The 19,839-nt window shown below is 42.2% G+C and overlaps 1 protein-coding gene across 1 annotated transcript; it reads right to left on the minus strand.

Annotated features, from left to right (window-relative positions):
• Window positions 1-1,193: 1,193 nt before the first annotated feature.
• On the minus strand, window positions 1,194-18,715 carry clstn3 (calsyntenin 3; the record flags this gene model as incomplete). The annotated part of the gene is made up of 18 exons (XM_079227138.1): window positions 1,194-1,334; window positions 1,548-1,732; window positions 3,361-3,496; window positions 3,639-3,784; window positions 4,489-4,650; window positions 4,840-5,066; window positions 7,650-7,798; window positions 8,461-8,609; window positions 8,772-8,819; window positions 9,622-9,781; window positions 10,799-10,911; window positions 11,452-11,739; window positions 11,826-12,011; window positions 12,384-12,533; window positions 13,643-13,851; window positions 14,048-14,258; window positions 15,729-15,851; window positions 18,649-18,715. 18 exons carry the CDS (start codon window positions 18,713-18,715, stop codon window positions 1,194-1,196), a joined length of 2,850 nt encoding a protein of 949 aa, XP_079083264.1.
• Window positions 18,716-19,839: the final 1,124 nt, after the last annotated feature.

A 19,839-nucleotide genomic window follows, 5' to 3' on the forward strand; every position in this document is an offset into this window, starting at 1 on the left:
CAGTGTGCAGAAGAAGAGTGGCTGCAATAATAATAGTAATAACAATAATTTAATATTCATCATTGTATGTACAGAAAATTCATTACAATCAATACAATCAAAACTGCCCAAGCTGAGCGGACATTCTGGATACAGCAGGGGTAGCACTATGGAGTGTGTATGTGTGTGTGATTGCATGTGACGTCTTGCAGTTATTGTAAGAGCAGTGTGCAGTAAGTGAAAGAGTGAAGTGAGTCATTTAGAGACATTCCAGCGGTCACTGTGGGGGGTCAGAAGTCAGGTTTGACCAACTCTACTGTAGATGGTCATGTTTTGTCATTTAGCAGCACAAGCTGAAACTTTGCAAAGACTCCTGACTCAACACCTGGAGGCATTTTCTCCGCTTCTGGGTATTGCATAAATACCAACTTGCGTAAATGGCGAGGTGTACGGTTGATAGTCCTCAAATCTTCTCATTTTATCATCAGCCCCACGTAAAATAGCTGAAGCACTAAAGTAGTCACAATACCAAAAGAAAAATACCTGCAAGCGTAATTTCTTTTTTAGCGTTTAAGAAGAGCGACCGCGCTGTCTGACCTCACTGTCTTCACTCTGTGGTTAACGGTGGTCGAGGAATGTGTCGAGAGAGGATGCAAAGAGGGAGAAAAGAGCTTGTGCAGAGACTTCTTGGAGTCGAGTCTAATAAGGGATGTGTCGGGATCAAGGCTCATGTCTTTGCCTAATCATCTATTCAAGGCCTGCATGTTGCGGATTGTTCCTGTATTCAGTTTGTGAAGATTTCATTCTGTGTTCAATAACAAAAGATAGAATACAATCTTCTTCTTTTTTTTGTTGAAACAAAAGCAGTCTCATTCAACCAGTATTACACTATACAGACACAATACCATCTTGTGATCGAGAACTGGTGCACCAAATACAATTTTGGTGGGGATTTGCTCAGGCGGTTAAATTACATTAAATGTATACATTGTGCCATTGAACATTTAGGTGGAGAACAACTGCCCGTTGTTGGCTATAGGTCACATATGGCGTTGAGTGTCGAGAAGTGTTATTACAGTGACTGTGTTGTGCGTAGTGTTTGTAAGCATACATTCCTTATACTAGTAGTGTCAGCAGTCGTTGATATTAAAAGTGTTGGAGTGTGTGAGCCGGTTGGTGGTTTCCATGAGAACTGGTGCAAAGACTTGTGTGGTTCAGTAGCGCCGGGCGTTGCCGTCCCGCCCCTCCTTCTTGATGATTCGCTGGTCGTCGCTTGCGTCTTCAGGTGACTCTGCTACCTCCTCGTCCTCCTCCCCCTCCGTGTCAGCAGATATGCCCATACGAGTCTCATAGGACTGGGGGGAGGGGTGGGAGAGGGGGGAGAGGGAGAGGGGAGAGGGGAGAGGGGAGAGGGGAGAGGTAGAGGGGGAGAGAGAGAGAGAGAGAGAGAGAGAGAGAGAGAGAGAGAGAGAGAGAGAGAGAGAGAGAGAGAGAGAGAGAAAAACAGGAGCTTGACAGGTGTGGTCATTTATTACCATCACATCAATAACTCATCTGTTTTTGTTTACCTCCATGGGGTTGACAATGATGGTGAGGGCAGAGTCGTCCCATTGGCTGCTACCCTCCTTAGCCCCACCGCTGGCACCCTCACCCCGGCGATGGATGGAGCGAATTCGGAAAACACCGAGGATCACCATGACAACCAGGAAACCCACACACACCATAATGATGACCGTGGCTGCGCCTGGCACCACTGTAACAAAATAAGTGATGATTATGTGTCAAAAGAATCCAGATTTAAACAATGAATCAGGTGATATTCTATATTCTTCTTATTGTTGACAAATCATTCAAATACCACAACCAACAATGAACTGCATGAACACCGTTTCATTGTTGTAGACCAAATGAGTATTAATCCACAGCTGAAAATAGTCTGAAATGCACTATTTATTCTACCTCATTTTCCTTCATATGTGTAAACTCTCATTATTTCATCACCATGTGAAGTCAAACATGTGTTGACCCAATAACGGAATGCCTACGAGTTCATTAGAAGCCACTTACCAACTATGAACGTAAGAAAAATAGCACAATTATTCAAACTAAGCATATCCTTAAAGGAATATTGACTGGGGTGCTGGGCTGTGTGGGTTACATGATTAAACCTGACAATCCTTTCTGCTGTACAGCTGCAGTTACTGCATAAATAAAAACAGCAAAGGTGCAGCAGACCATAACACAATTTCTGGTTCCACTGCCCGACCGTGCACACAGTCTTTTACACTGGCTCCACAGGCTTGTGATTACTTTTAGATCTCTGCATGGCCACACACCTGCCTGCATTAGAGTTCTGCTGCAGCCCTTTCAACCAGTCGGCCTCTGAGGTCTTTTGATGAAGGTTTGTGGATTCTTCCTCGCTCCAGGCCTGAAACTAAAGACGTTCGTGCCTTTGAGGATCCTAAACCTTGAAATTCTCTTCCTTTAAAGTTTTTTTGTGCAAACAAAAGGTATGTTTGCATTCAGTTGTTCACCAAAACTAACTGTATGTATCCTTGAGGTCTAACAAACAAGTACATTAAATGTCCTTGCTAATAAAATTAAAGAGCAAAGCATTTTTATTAAGTATTATAAATTCTGTATTGTTAACATGTGTATTAGCTTGCAGTCGTTTTCATCCCTGTCTTTGCTGGCGCATAGCAGCATATCTTGATTGACATTTTAGCACAAGGATCTATGGGGATTGAGTTGCTTTTGGAGCGTGGGTTTCATTTTTCAGCACTAGAGGTTGCCGCTTGGTGAGCACACATGCTCATGTGATTTACAAAACAGGGACCCACTCATTAAAAACCCTCCAGTGCTACTTGAGGTCTGAAACTCCACAGGGAACCTTTAAGATCTGTGAACACGGTAATCACCTTTAAAAAGCAGCTCAAGACAAATTATTTGCCTTTGTTTGGTCATTTAATTCAGTACTTTTACCCATCAAAAAAATGTTGCCTTGTTTATTTGATAATGTGTAGAGAGAGAGACCATACAAAACTGTGGAACGACAGCAAAGGTCTGCTGTCGGTTATCCAACGGTGGACGCTGCAGACGTTCACAATTTCCTTTGATAAAAAAACTTCCTAATTTTACAAAAGGTTTATAGTAAAAATACTAAAGTGACACCATTTAAAAAAGAAAAATATGTAACTGTGAAGGTTCATATTTGGGTACAGGTGTGACATTTAAGCCCGAAGGTTAAACAATGTAATCAGGGCTCCTCCTATCCATCACTCTTGTATTCTGAATGCATTTTCAAATTTTCTTTTGTGTTTGTGTGAAGCACTTTGTGATATCTGTTCTTGACAGGAAAACTTGATGAAAGGGGAATGTCACCTGAGTTGCGGTGTGGATTGGGCAGGGTGTGTCCGCTCAGCTCTCCAGCATGGTGGGATGGATGGAGAAACTGCTGCTGGGAGGCCATCAAGTGGGATGGGTGGTACAGACTGTCCAGAGAGTGGAGGAAGTTCACCTGGAGGAAGGAAGTGAGAGAAGCAAAGAAAAAGAATATGAAACCAAATAATTTAAGTATTGACAGAGCTTTCATACTCATGTCTAAAGTACATGTATCTTTATTCGGTGCCAGAGGTGTCACTGTAAATGTTTCTTCTTACCTCCAGAGTCAACTCATTGCTGGTGTATCTCCCATTCATCTCAGAGCAGGACAGGCGGAACCGCCTCTCGAAGCGGGCTGAGCCTTTGGCCAGCCGGTAGCGGACTGAGCGAAGGACATCCTCGTACACAGAGATAGATTCGGCACCTGCAGGGAGAACAGAACAAAAAGAGGACGGAGAGTCAATACCGAGACGAGAACTGCAGAGAGAAGGAGAAGATAAAAGTAGTCTGGAGCTAGTTATTGACAGATGGGGGTGACTGCATCAGATGGATTTTAACATTTTTCAGGTCATTTGGAATCTATTATATTGAATTATGTGTAAAGTTTTTAAAGGCCTTGAAAAACAATTTCCAAATCAACGTCTTAATATCAAATATGAAGTCTTATATAAACGCTTATATTTACTTTATATTTAACTGGGTGGAGCTTATTGAAAGAAAACCGATGTCATATATTTCTGCGCACCAGTTAGGATTCAGAAATATTTGAATAAATATGTGACAACAGTTTGGGTGCTGTTTGCTTGTGTCTGCTCTGATGAAACCAAGCACATTAGTTTATGACCGTTAAAGTCTTTTCCAAACTTGAACTGTTAACTAAGCTGCTCATTTAGTAATGAATAAATAATGTTAGAGAGAAACACTTCAAGGGTTTTAAGCATAAGAGACACAAACAGACTATCTAATTCAGAATTCCTGACACATTTTGGGGTCCGTTTCATGTTGTTTATCTGTAATTTGCAATCTTTTTGCGCTAGTTCAATATTTCAAAAACAATGATGATTTTCTAGTAAAACAAAGAAGAACATAACAGTTTTGAAATGTGCAGAATGTTTTTATGCACAGTACCAGTGATGGCAATATAAGCAGTAGTATTGATGATTTCCAGTCCCCTCTCTCGCACGACATCCATGTCCACCAGAAGCTCCTCCTTCTCTGGGTTTAGCTCCTCCCCAAGCGGTTGGACCTCACAGCCGTCCAAAGTGTGAGCCACGGCGTCAGACATCAGTGCTAAGAGAGGATCGTCACTCCAATTTAGGAAAAGAAAGGACGGAGACCACAGATGGTCTCTTCAAGTCATTTCCATACACAGACATTGAGACAAATGGTGAGAAAGGGCTGTGTGCAAACAAACACGATAAATATTTAAAATCTCCCTAAACTAGATATGACATTTGGGTTGTTTAATACGTGACTCACCTCCTCCCTCCATCCCCTGTGCAGCTGTGTTGACAGCATGAGACAAGGAGCAGACGATCCGGAGCTCAGGGAAAAGGGGGACACCACGGGGACCCTCAAACTCAGGGGCAGGACGAGCCAGATGAGGGCCAACCCCAGACAGAGAGATCTGCGGGGCATCCGGCTGGAGGACCACCAGGTATCCCTCCAGCTGCTTGAGAGACAGGCAGCTCTCCTCGTTGAAACATCTGGCAGGGACGAAGGAAGTGAGTGATGTCAGTTAAGGAGAGAAAGAGAGACAATAACAAAGAGATAGAAACGTTGCATATGCTTTTGTTGTAGGGTTGACAATGTCAGTCACCACTATGGACCAGCCTGTAGCTGCAACTATTTGACGGATTGCCATGAACATTTTTACAATCAGTCATGGTGCCCAGACGACAAATCCTACTGACTTTGGTGATCCCTGAACTTTTCTCTCAGTGCACCTTCAAGTTGACCTTTTTTGCAGTGAAATATCTCAACAGATGACTAAATGTCTGGAAAACTAATGACATTACCAGCTGTACTTTGTGATAAGTGTTAATTGGTAAATGTGAGCATGCTCAAATGTTAAACTAAGATGGTCAACCAGGTAACATTATACCTGCTAGCAGTGCTGGAATGTAGTACATTTAGTAGTAAGTACTGTACATAAGAACCATTTGGAGGTACTTACTTGAATATTTCCATTTTTAGTTAATTTTCAGATTACAGTTTTTCATGCCTTCCTCTGTCTTTTACTTGGTGAGATAATTCTCCTACTTCTTAAATTAAATAAACAATGTAAAACCATCTGCGATGGAAAATGCATCGCCACGAAGCTGCAAACAGGGCTGTATTACTGAGCTCCGAAAACATAATTATTTTTAGAGATACGTGGTTCTCACAGGACAGCAATTATAGAATATGATGCATTGCTGTAGATTAAACTACACAAAAGTGTATTAAGTACTTAATATGTCCCCAGTCTTCTACATACATGTTGTTGCTAAAGAAATATTAATATAATATCATCATATATAATAGACAATATTAAACACAGACAGGGAAAGTTTTACTGCACAATAAACACCTTTACTTTTGATACTTTCTTACTGGTGCATTCTGCTTATAATACTGAGACTACCGATACATACTTTTACTTTTGTACGTTTTTGAATGCAAAACTTCTCCAGAGTGTTGTTAGTACTTTTATTTCTGTGAAGAATCAGAATACTTCTTCCATCACAGCCTAAACATCAGCATCGTCTGCACTTGTGAGCCTATTAGCACGCTTATGTTCCCGAGTCAAAGCACCGCAAGCAAGATGAAAGACTCTTTCGTCTTGCTCTCAAATTAGCAACATTGTGGCCAAGTGATGTTAGGAACCAAACAAAAAGTTATTAATCCAGTGCAACGTCTTCTCAATCCAGTTCCTTAAATCCACCACTGCTGTCGTTAACTTTGGTCCGAAAATAGCAAATGTCAACCCATAGCTCTGCTGTTACAAATTTAATTTTCCTGCCAGAAAGGGAAAGCAAATCAGATTGATGACAGGCTGCTTACATATATTTATTCATCTGCACTATAATTCAGCATTCCATTTGAAAGGGGATTAAGCGTAGTGTCTATGTGTGTGTGTTACATTCCCACTATCAGAGTGAGCAGCTGCTTCTATCGGCCTCTCCAGAAGGGCCTGCTGTTCAGCCATCTGGGTAACTCCTGGCCTCAAATCAGTCTAATCTTCACACACGCAATAAAACACGCTAGAGGAAAGAAGAAGAAAAAAAAACTCTGGTACACTTGTGAAAAAAAAAAATCTGCCTTTGACCTTGAATCTAAAAAAAAAACAAACTCCAGCACGGCTCGTGGCCTGGTAATCATTTTAGTCTTATAGCCATGCGACAAAAACAATGTTGCCAAAAGACAGTAATAAGAATATCTTGAGAGTTTGATGAGATAGGATTTGTCGGCATGCAGCTATACACAATATACCACACAGTATATGCGCAAGACTGTACTTCCTGAGGTGAATAAATATTTCATCAGCTAAAAGTGACTGCTAAAGCCAGAGAGCAGTTTGCAGTTGTTAAGCATGGCTGAGCACTGACCCGGAAACAGAGTTTGTGTGCTTTTTATTTTCACAGCCAGGTGATTCAGAGCGATCCACACTGAACTGGGGATTCAGTCTTCTGCTGTTTGTCTGTCTCGCAACATTAGAGATATTGTTTTTGTTTGTTTGAGCAATACTTTCATGTAAATCAGAAACATTTTAACCCCTTTACAGTTAGACACATGCTAAATTATTCCTCAAAAAGCCAGCTATACAAATACAATTGAAATTAATTGAATTTAAAAAAGGGAAAACAGTTTCTTCTGAATCCTTCAACAACCCAAACCAAGTTAATTTAGTCTAGTTCACTCCTTCAAAGCAAAAAGCCACTTAATGGCTGAATGAACAGAGAGATAAGATATTCCTTGTTATCTCGGGTTGTGACGTATTCTCCTCCATAATCATCTCTTTCGTGCCACAACAGTCCTTATCACAGCTGAGCCAAGGTCCATGTTTGATGAGTTTGATGTCAAAGGAGTAAAGCAGAGGCACAGAGTCCAGAGAGAGACACTTCAAATGAGAAATCATTTCACTTCACATCCTATCATTTGTGGTGTTCAGAGGCGTCTCTTTCCCTCTGCCTGCCGCTTCTTCTACTGCTTCAGTTAGTCTCCTGCCTTTCACAGAAGGACTTTCAATCCAGAAACCTTTGACTGCAGTTAGTTACCCAAGTGTGTGTCTGTTTGTGATTATGTACCTGAGCGAGGTGGTTAGTTTGAGGGGTCGGACTCCGGGGGTGGCGAAGCGAAGCGAGTTCCTGTAGGTGACCTGCTGCACTGCACGGTTAAAGCTCTCAATGTCGTCTCCCTCCAGCACCAACACTGACTGGCTGGGGTTCACATGAACCTGCATTGCCGAAGGAGAAAAGAGAAGATAATTTACACGAGAAGACATCATGATACATGGCTCGATACAAAATTGGACTCTTTACAAAGGGAAACCTTGGAATAGGTTAATCTTCTTGAATCTAATTCAATTAAGGTTCTTTTGAAGATAAATCAGCGCAAATAATGCAGATAGCAGACATATTACCCTTTGATCTCTTTTACTCTCATTTGACAAGCATTTGTATATTTTTAGTGCAAATGCCTCAAACACACCAAACCACTAGAGGAGGTTAGAAACATATTTGGCAGCATACCAACAATGTGTGTTGCAATTATAGGATATGTTCACATCATATGATGATGAAAACAGATTTTACTTTCTGATCTAATTTCTCCAGTTCAGACTTGAAACCGATTAGACTACAAATGAAACAAACTAAAGACAAATTAGATTGCGACTTCCCCTCTAGCAAAGCTGTTACGTCCTTATTATGCAAAACAAAAAGCATCTTAACACATCATGTGCATAACATACTTATCATGCAATGGGTAGGAGACATTAAGACAGCTGGTTTGGTGAAGAAAGTACATTTTACTCATGGCAAAGAAAGATAAAAGGAAGTCTTTGAGCGGTATCTCTTTCTCTACAACATGGCGGTCTACGGCTCTCTGAGGTACTACCTTCATTCCGGAGCCCAGAGTCTCCAGGTCTCCGAAGTCCAGGCCTTCCCTGCAGGCGTACAGACACTCCACCACACTGTGAGGCTCCACGCTGCCAGGACGCACCGTCACCCCTGACAACAGGCCGTGGTAACCTCCCACATATTTCACTAAAAACCAGAGACAGTCCAATATGAATACAGATTATAACACCACATTTATGTTGTAATATGCACATAAATTATACAGAAACAATGACACAGCAAATTGACAGACTGCACACCCTCATGCGGACAACGATGTGAAAAGAGGGAGGTCACCTGAGTCTTTACCCTCCGGGATGGTGTTGTTTAGTATTTCCTTCTGCTTCTCTTCGGGCTCTGCAGGGAGGGGGCACAAAGAGAAAACAATAAGGCACATTGAGAAAAATACTTAAATGCAATGCGAGGGATGAAAATAAAGTGAGAGAAAGACTGAAGGTGCCAGAGGTTGATAGGAACAAAGAAAAATAATAAATAAATAATATGCAGAGGTGAAGTGAGAAAATGCAAGCAAGAGGATTGGAGATATTCAGAAATGCACCATCTCCTCATTATCCAGCAAAACAGCTGGTGCTATGCAGGCAGCGGAGCGACTTTCATTGTGGATGAGAGTGTAACACCGCAAATGTGTGTGTGTGTGTGTGTGTGTGTGTGTGTGTGTGTGTGTGTGTTTTAATGCTAATTGACAGCCACAGTTTCCCATATTAACCAGTGATTCAAGTGTAAGTGGCTAATAGCTGTCTGGCCCTTGTGTTGCTCTGAATAAAGTATGTTATATTATTAGCCCTCAAAGACAAAATGCATCAGCTAAATTATAACTGAGGGAGTGAATGGTGCAAGGCAAAATGTCTCGAGTGATTGTCTAAAGGTGCCTTACAAAGGTTCGTGAGTTGCCGCCGCTCTTGCCAGAAATGGCGGCCAGCTATTTCTGGTGATGTGTGATTTGAATGACATTTCATTGACAGGGGAATGCAAAGGAGGAAGCAAACTGCACAATTGCTGCTCATAGCATTTATGCAAAAATAAAAAACAGTATTCCACGCTCTCTGCTTGCATAAATTTCTGTCAGAATCCATCATTAAAGCTGAAATGAAATATATGTCAGTTGTGGAGACGCTGAGCATAAATTTCAGTGCGTTACCCCAGCAGGCTCCGATGAACATCCTCTGGCGGGGGGCAGGGTTGGGGATGGCTCCGTTGTCATGGATAAGGGCGGGGTCAAAGGTCACACCGTCAACATACAGGGTCACGGAGGGGAACTGGACGCTGAGTGACAGATGATGCCACTCACTATCACACACCTGTTGGACAGAGATCAAACAGTCAACCTGAGCCTGAACAAAGGAAACAGTTAAAATATCTTTTAAGGTGAAGGTTTTGACATTTACTCTTTGTAGATATCAATCGTGGAAGACGAATTCAGATATTTTATCTACGAAAGGTAAAAATACTCTGTTACAAGTAAAAGTCCTGCATTCAAAATTATTATAATTATTTATAACTTATAAAGTACAAAGGTATGAGCCTTAAAACGTACTTAAAGTATCAAAGGTTCTGCAGAGAAATGGTTACTGGGACTGATATATCATTACAAATTACATTATTGTTGATGTTGTTATTGATTTTGTTGGTTGAAGAGAACTACTTTACACAAAGTTAGGTCGTTGTTTTACAACCAAAGGGTCACAAGATAAATCTGAGGGGTTGTGAGATGATTAATGGGTTAGGAAAGGAGAAATAACAAAGCTCTGTTTCACAAATATGCTCTCTTTTTTGTCATTTTTTGTAATCTTTGTTTATTGAATAATCACATTCCACTACTGGTGAATATTTCATCTGTGTAAAATCCTGTCCAAATTTGTTTTTAGCTTTCTCTACAGATAGGGTTGCATCAGCAGGAATACAAAGAGAATTATACAGACAGAGGGGCAGAAAAGACCGGGGTAATAAGATATCGTGGGTCAGACAGAGGGATTTGACAAATCTTCTCTGTATCAGCTCAGGTTCCTTTAATCCTTGCTGCTTCAATCTGTCTGGGACCAGTAGCTTCCGTCAAAACAATCCCCTTCACCCACTGCTGATTGGATGATATAGCACAAAAAAATATCTGTTCGCTTTGAAAATTTGAAAGTACATAAAAGTACTGAGTTCTTTGATATATCACTGAAAGAAACATATTTAATAAAATAGCCGTCTGAGCCAGATATTTCGCTTTACACAGACATACTATCAACTGCATTTCCCCCATTTCAGTTTAATTTCAAAAAGGTACAAATACAGAAGAACATCAAAGCTAAGTGTTGCAGTTCCCCCAGTACCTGCTCCAGTTTCCACAAGAACTTGACGGGCCGTGCGGCTGAGACGTCGGGCCAGTAGAAGAGAGAGAGGCGGCAGCCGTGGACAGAGAGGGAATAGTGGGAGAAGGAATCATCTGTAGAGCAGAAGAAGAAGAAATAATTGGTGGGTCAGTGTGGTCTTGTCAAACTGTCTTAATATCACCCGGCAATTCTTCAGAGAATAACCACAGTAACACATACAAATGTGCAATGTGTTTTAATATAGATTGCAATCTCGGTTCTCTCGTTCTCAACTGCGAATTGTATTGCTGTTTTTACCCGAGGTAAGGTTTGCCGAACATGCTGTTTTCGAGCGCTGCACCTACAAACTCATGAAGTTGAAAATATTCACACAATATTCTGCCAGGCAATATTGCAGTGTTTTACTGTTCTTCTGCTGCTGCTCCACTTGGCTGCTCAAGTGGAGCAGCTGGGGGTGAAGCGTCTCTCTCAAGAGCACCTTGATAGTAGTTGTTGAAGCTATAAACTGCTCTTGATATTTTTTTTTTTTCATCCTTGACTATGTCTGTAATTCTGGGGGTTTCATGTCTGATGTTTTCCTCACCACCCCACATTTGAAAAACACTCAATTCCTTAAAATGTCAGTAAAACCATGATTCTACCATTTGACGCACCATTCTTGACAGTGCTACACACAATAGTCTCCTCCTCCTTGCGACTGCCTCTGGTCTGAGTGGTCGCAGGCTGGATGTTGGCGCCGCCCCTTCGTATCCACAGCTGGAGGGTGAAGTGGTCGCCCGACAACGCGGAGACGACCGAATCCGGCACCACGGCGACGTGGTTGGATCCGTTGAAGGAGAAGACCAGAGAGGAATCAGAAGAGGGGAGAGTGGGCAGAGCGGAGGTCCAGTTGGCAGCAGGAGATGGAGGAGGGAGGAGGTCTACTTCACCCCTGACAGCACCTGATGAGGAAAGAGAGATGAACAATGTTAATTTAAAAAAAAAGATCCTGCCCTCTTCACATTTACATATTTAAACCAGAACTCACCACACAGCCGTCGGACAGATCTGTCAGAGTAGCTGTCTCTATCACAGCCCTTCCCGATGTGGCCGGTCTGGAGATCTACGGTGGCCTGGATGTTCCAAACGGTCTCCTCACAGGTCTCCAAATGCAGGGTGGGGAACAAGGGGATGCTGCCTGACCCGGGTGTGTACTCGACACGCTTGGTCCATCCTGAAAAAAGTAGTGCAATCAGAACCCTCAACATTTGGATTCAAAAAGTTGTATTTAAATTGTAATTCACAGTCAATAAACTATGCTCATCCCAGTAGTGGAATCTAATGTGAGGCAATCCACAGAAAGGGTAGCAGTAGTATCTATGATCTAAAAATATCTTCTCACATCTTAATTAATTGCTTTACCCTTGATATTACTTAGGCTCAGCACCACCTCACCAAAACTCAGCTCCTGATATGAAGATGCAAAGGTGATTCATCCTAACCTAACGGCAGCCCACGCACAATTAAAAGTGATAGTTTCCACAGATTAAATGCTTTTCCAAGCATGATAACCAAGACAGAAAGAGAGCAATCTGTGGCAGATTACCGATCCAGCCGGGTTTGCAGGACGGCTTGACGGTGACGACAACCTGGGCATCGGCCTGAGCTCGGTTCTTCCCGCAGTCGAAGGCGGTCACCCAGAAGGTGAAAACGCGCTGACGCTTCGAGTCCAACGGCTCTGTGTTCTTAATGTTACCTAGGAGACGGAGAGAGCGACAAAGAAAGAAAGGACAAGAAATTATGAAACACGAGAATAAAGGAGAAACAGGAATAGCATGGTTAGTCATCAACAAGCTTGCACAATTTGAAAGGCCAACACAAATGAACGCTCATTGATAAAGTTTCCATCACTGCACATACACAATAACAGAGAAATACCCTACTGAAGGCACTACATCCAGGAATAGAAAGAGAAAACAGAGGACGATACGTTGCACAGAGCGCAATGAAAAGTGATGGGTTTTCCCTGTTTTTACAGATAAAAGCAACCGCGAATAACCGTGATAGGCTGACAGCGCTCAGTATGCCAGCTGACAGACGATAGGTAACACAGGCGATGGTGTGACATGGCGGGAGGATAAACATTAGGATGAAAGAGATAGTGGTAGAAACAGAGAAGACAAAGTGAAGAGAAAAGAAAATAGACAATGACAAGCCCACAGTGTGTGAAGGAGGTTAGAACAAAAGGTCTCTGTACCAGTTTGACCCAAAAAAAAAACAAGAAAGGAGCTGCTCATCCTCTGCAAAAATCTTCCAAGTCCAGGACGATTCTGCAGAGTCATAATAAAACAGACTCCTCTGCTGCTGCTGCGTCTCATTACAATTGATCTCCCACCAACCAGTCAATGGATACAATTACAACAACGAATCTAAGGAATCTATAAGCAGCCAGTAACAAAAAAAAGGATGCTATATTAAACTAAAACAGCTGCTGCAATGTTTTCACAAAGACAGAACAATAGTCCGCCCACACAAAGTCTATTTTAGCATCGCTTGGTTTCTACCTGTGCGATGAGTTAAGTACTCACTCTGTCGCTATGCAGACATCAACATCCCAGCAGCGTCTGGCATATAGGTATTTCATGTATTCAGGGCATCCGCAGTTTAGAAGTTGAATACTTAATATTGGATTTAATGATTCTACTTGCAATCGGCCATAAAGAGCAGATAGCGCAGACAGCATGTGAGGAGGATAGTATGGTGGCTGGTGTTGGATATTGTATTTCTATAGCAGAGGCAGATAATAATAGGTCTATGAGTTCCGAACCCTCCTGATTTACTGCTACAAAACAAAACACATCTCACCATCGTTGTCGATAGCAAAGGGCACATTAGGAGTGATGATGTCATAGAAGCAGATCTGGCTGTACTGCGGAGAGCAGTCAGCATCCAGAGCCTCCACCCGCACGATTCGGTCGAACAGACGTCCTTCTGGGACTGAAGCCTCGTAGCGACGCTCGACAAACACGGGGGAGAACTCATTGACGTCGTTAACACGCACATGCACGGTGGCCCTGAGGAAAGGAGGAGTGGGAAGCAAGACACAAGCAGAGACAGACCGATGGATTGTTGTAACAACAGGAAGCAGAAATGGCTGGATAGTCTTTACAGTGCACAGCCAAAGAAACTTTAGCTAGTGACTGTAATTATTGTTTTAAAATCAATCACTATCTTCTGTTTATATTGGGAGGAGAGAGTGGACTAACTAACTTGTGGGATTTCTTGCTGTTGACTCCATCAGGTCCCTCGCCGCAGTCATAGGCCTGGATGGTGAAGCTGTGCTCCCGCTGGCTCTCGCAGTCCAGCGGCTCCTTGGACCGGACCAGGCCCTCGCCGGTGGAGCGGTCCAGAACCACAGCTTCAAACTGGACCGAGCCTGAACCCGAGGGGCCATTATGAACCCGGAATCCACATATTTCACCTGGAAGAGAAAGAAGAGCAATACAATGAAATGTATCACAATATACACTGAGAATCCAAATAACTCATGTTGTATTAATTAATAAATCATCTATAAATATCCAGTATATTAATTAACTTCCTACACTGTCAAACATTGGTTATCATCTAACATTTGTGTGGCAACGGCTGCTCGCAGATTATACAAAATGCTGTAGTTTATATTTTAACAAGAAGAAACTCGTAATCCCAAATGTACCCTCTTTGCATTGGCTTTCAGTGTATTTTGGAATTTTGGTATTACTCATTAAAGCATAAAGCATCAGGTCCGGCTCTAGCATACATTTGTGTGCCCTTACAAACCTTACACTCAATCTTAGATTGTACTACAAAACTCAGCAGTTTAGACTTAAAATAAAGGAGATGTATTTCCTGGAGATGCCTCTAAACTTTGGATCAGTCTTCCTCTTAAAATTAGTTATTTAAATCTCTTCTAAAAACTCACCTTTTTTTTAATTAAGGCATCTTTTTATGCTCTGTCACATCTTATTTTCCCAATCATTTTAGTTATTTAAAGTTTTTCCCATTTTTTTTCTGTGAAAAAGACTGTATGCTAATATATTGAGATTATTATTATAATAACAACAACCAGTGACATAAAACCAGAATTTTTGCCTGCCATGCAAAAGGAAAGCTCTGATGCACTGTATGCATACCTATCATTGCATATATCACTATTAAACTAATTGTACCAATTTATCTTAATATTTAGTAGGTTTTTCAGACTATATCAAGTGGAGACAGATATCTGGAGGATTCCTTTAAGTGCCGCTCCATCTTATCATTATAATGATAGACAGATTGCAGCTGAGACTCAAAATAAAACCCTCTTTAAAGCAGCTGATCTTTCCTGGCTGACATAAATTGAAGGTAGGGAAGGTTTCCTGCTCAAACACCTAATTTTCTGTTCCTTTTTGACACAAGCCCAATAAATTTCAGGGAGCGCTGAGTAATTCCAGTCGATGTGTTATAATTTGACTGAACACGGTTATTTCCAGGAGTGCAAACAAGATAACCTTATTTCATCAGACTGCAGAGCGCTGCTGACTGCTGCTCCTGCAATGAAGGGTTGAATTACACTATGATGGACTAAAAATAGTGGACTCTGACTGAATACATTGCCTTTAATATTTACGCTGGTCTGTTGGGAAAGATGGTTGGAAATGGCAGCAGTCTGAGAGCTCCAAACCTGTGTAAACATCTGCGTTGTGTTTACTATTACAGCCCAGGCCAGGCCTGGTGAGATCATTTCAATTTGGCCTGGTGATGGGATATTCAATTTGGCTGTGCGAGTACTTGATTTGACCTATTTTTCCAGCAGCCAGTTCTGTGGATGTTCAAGTAAATTCATGGAAAAGTTTAGATATTTGGTGGATTTTTATTTTTTCCCCGGCTGTCATCCTGTCATGCAGTTTCATGCGGTTGGTGTTACCAGCGTAGTGAAGTGGAGCATCTTTGTCCAGAGCAAAGAGAGGGGGGTTGAGCAGCACCGTGTTGTCGTTCTCCATGACAATCCCCTGGTACTCTGTCTCGATCCATGGCTTGTGCTTATTGGCTGAACGGCACAGAGAAGAGACCGAAGAGGCTTTGGGTTAAATGGAGCAATTAGAAGGAACCAACGTTTCTATTTTTAACACTCCATTATGGGCAAGGACATGGTGAGCATGAGTGGAAAACGGCACAATGTATGTCTGAAGTGTGACCACAAGGACAGTTTAATCACATTCACACCCTCACAGATTTCCCCTTTCTCCAAATACACCTCCTTCCTCTTGTTCGTGACAAGTGCCACTCTGCACACCTGCCTGGTTGGCAGTGTAATTAAAGCCAGTCAGATGTCACAGTCTCACACACACAGAGATATATTGCTCATATCAATCAGCCAAACTGGCCTGCCACAGGCGCCGCACAATAATGCGTGAAAGAAAACAGCCGTGTCCAAATCAAGTGCCCAAGGTTTACTGTGAATTTAACCTTTGATTGCGAATTAATAATTCATCCTTGTGCTGAATGTTCAGAGCCGAGTGATCAAAGGGCAAGTTAATGAGCCAGAAGGATGACGATTGTACACCCCAGCAAGGAGCAGAAAACAAAAGCCTTGCTCTGTTGTCCTCAATCTTTTGAAGACACAGAGTTTGAAATCAGACAGAATTGCAAGACTTGAGTTTAGTAATTGCTTTGTTGTCGTCACAGTGCATTTTCCACAATTTCTGACTGGAACTGATTTTTGCCGTCTCGTATGTGAGAGGAGAGCCAACAGAGGAAAAGCTTGCTGGCTCTGAATCTGATTAAACTTCTATCACTTGAAATATTTTGATTATAGAGCTAATATATGTTTTTGATACCTTAGTGAAGAATATAAATTAGTTTTTTTTATCAGTGGTGGATAGTTAGTAAATACATGGATAGTTAGTCAGTACAATTACTCAAGCACTGTATTTAAGTACAATTTGACTTTACTTGGGGTTTTTCCAATTGATGCTAGTTTTGTTCCACTAATTCCATTACATTTCAGAGGACAATGTTGTTCTTTTTACTCCACAACATTTATTTGACAGATAAAGCTCAACAATACAATATTAAAATGCTCCTTACACAGTAACCACATACATAATAATAATCTAATAACTACAATACCACTCTGAAAGAGGCCATTCTGCTGTATAATTAATTGAAACTAATATGGGGTATTAAATTGACCGTTAAGCAATTTCTTCTGATAATACTCATCGTGGGGGTATTTTTTACATTGAGGTATTGCCACTTTTAGAGCTGAAATAATTAGACTAATAATCATCCAGTCGACAGAAAAATAATCAGCAACTATTCTGACGATTGAGTAATCGTTTAAGTATTTTTTTTCAAGCAAAAGTAAACAACACGTCCATGTTATTGCTTCTTAGTTGAGAAGGTTTGATGCTTTTCTTTTTTTTCATGGAAATAAAGACAATATCTCTTTTTGTGCTGTCATACTAAATAGATCATGTGTGGACTAAACTGGACTCGAAACTGTAATGGGTATTTTTCACTATTTCCTGACTTTTTATTGACCAAATGATTAATTGAAAAAAAAAAGAATCTGCTGATTAATCAACAAAGAAAATTGTTAGTTGCAGCCGAAGCTAATTGATTAGACAATTGTGAATAGGATTATTAAAATAAATGAAAAATCTGATTACAGAATAAGTAAAGGGCACAACTCTGACCAAACTTTTTTCTGTGGCCGTTTTCATACCCTAATCAAAGATATTCATCCTCTCCTCTTAATAGCCTCACGCCGTCTCCTCTTCCTCTGCCATGTCTCTTTTTTTGGTTATTTATCTCCCTCCCTCTGTCCCCTCAGTTGATCCCCCCCTCCCCCCTCTGCTCTATAGCATTAATCTGAGCATCAGGCCTGTGGATTACATCCGGGATTACAGATTGAGAGGCATCCCATTCCATCTCTCTGTCTCCCCTGGCACTTTTCGTCTCTGTGTCACTCTATCACCCCCCACCCCTCCTCGTTTGTCTCCATCAAACACACACACACACACACACACACACACACACACACACACACACACACACACACACACACATATATATATATATATATACACACACACACACACACACACACACACACACACACACACACACACACAAACGTTTGGGTATCTTTAGCTTTCCCCTTTCCCTCGTGTCACCTGATCTCACGTACTACCTCTCTCTCTCCACCACCGCCTCCTCCTCGCCTTCCTCCTCCCTCCTCATCGGCCTGCGTCTTTTCATACACGTCCTCTCCTGTCACAGCTCCTTCTCCTCTGCCTCTCCTAACATTTTACTCGTCCCCGTCCCCCCTTTTTCTCTGTGTTTCCCTGACACTCCATCTCTCCTAAATCTCCTCGTGTTCGCTGCATCACTCTCCTCCACCACCTCCTTCTCTGACATTCTCCCTCCTCGCTGTCCGTTTCATTTCTCCTTCCCTCGGCATGATCATCATTGGAACAATGATGTTGAATCAGAGTCATGGTTATCCATGATGATGAATCTGCTCCAGAGGAGGAAACAGATGTATCATCTGCTCAGAGTCACAGCACCGTTTAAAAACAGACGCATGCACGGCTGGGTCACGAAACACAAAATGTACAAACGTGTGTGTGTGTGTGTGTGTGTGTGTGTGTGTGGCCTGTTTGAGGAGACGGATTTCTAATTGATACACTGTGGGGAGAGCAATAAAGTCGTCAGGAGCATTTCAAGGTAAAACAGCCGTGGCCCTGCCTGAGCACCTTGACAGGTCTGCGTGCTCCCATGTCGATGTCAACCATCATCTCAACACATCACAATTACCATCAAAATGATGAGGAACTGACCTTTGTTGCCAATGGCAACCGAAGTCAAGCAAAGGAGGAAGAAGGAGAGAAAATTCATTCTGTCCATCTGAGGGAGGAAAGGAGAGGAAAGGAAAGGAAAAGTAGAGGGGGCAACAGGGTGGGGAGTAAAGTACATGCATCAATAACTGATCGGCACTGACGGAGACATGCACATGTAACAAGACACACACAGAGAAAGGGGCAGATCAGATGCTCCGTTTTTGCATTAAAACACAACTCAGGTGTCATGCATGTACCTTTGGAGGTCTACACACAGCAGGTAGAAGAGCGACCCGACATGACGGACTCGATTTGGTGCTGCATATTGAGTCAGCATGATTAAAACAATACACCATAATTGCTTCTGCCTTTTCCTCAAAATTAGACTGACACATGCACTAGTGAATGCACATACCTGGTCGTGCTGTGTAGCCTATATGGGTGCGTGTGTGTGTCTCTATGATAGGTTTTGCATGTGGCAGTGTGGGTGTTCTCCCATATTTTAATTGTGGTTTGTTAGGTTAAAACAACATAGCTGCTGTCTTGCGGCCACAACTGAAAAATGAGTCCTTGGGGGGTTTTCATGCCCTCATTGACATAACAAGACTGTACTCTTTTTTTTTTCCATTGCTGCAGTCCTTTATAGGCTTCAGGAAAACATGCCCTGTAGATTATATTACCGAAAAAAAGAAGAGGAAACATATAACCGATGACTCCATCTGTTCACATCCATCCAAGACCAGAGGAACATGCTATGCGACACTAGTCAGCCGACACACATCACCAGCTTGGGCTGCATGTCTGTCCATGTTGAGAGCAGCACCCTCGAGCCAGCAGAGGAAATGTCGCATACATGAACGTTAGCTGAAGCAAGATTTGACATTACCGTGGTGAGTTGCGCTGACGCTCCCGGTTGGTACCCAGCCTCTACGCTCGCAGCATCCGCCTCTCACGCCCCTGCCGCTCGGCAATCCCTCCCCCGCAGGGTGAAAACAACCCTCCAGGTGTGGGAGAGGACACACGGATAGTCTTTACACGGCAGCTGAAGAAATGACAGAGTGTATATATATAGTTCAGCCTGACGTGAGACTCGGTGATGAGGTGCGAGGAAGATGGAGAGACCGATGGATGCCCTTGTTTTTTCGGCTCTACGGACGAGGGAGAAAAAAACGGTGGGAATATTACGCTGGC

Source organism: Taurulus bubalis (genome assembly GCF_910589615.1).
Source record: "Taurulus bubalis genome assembly, chromosome: 12".
In the NCBI taxonomy this organism is placed as follows: domain Eukaryota; kingdom Metazoa; phylum Chordata; class Actinopteri; order Perciformes; family Cottidae; genus Taurulus; species Taurulus bubalis.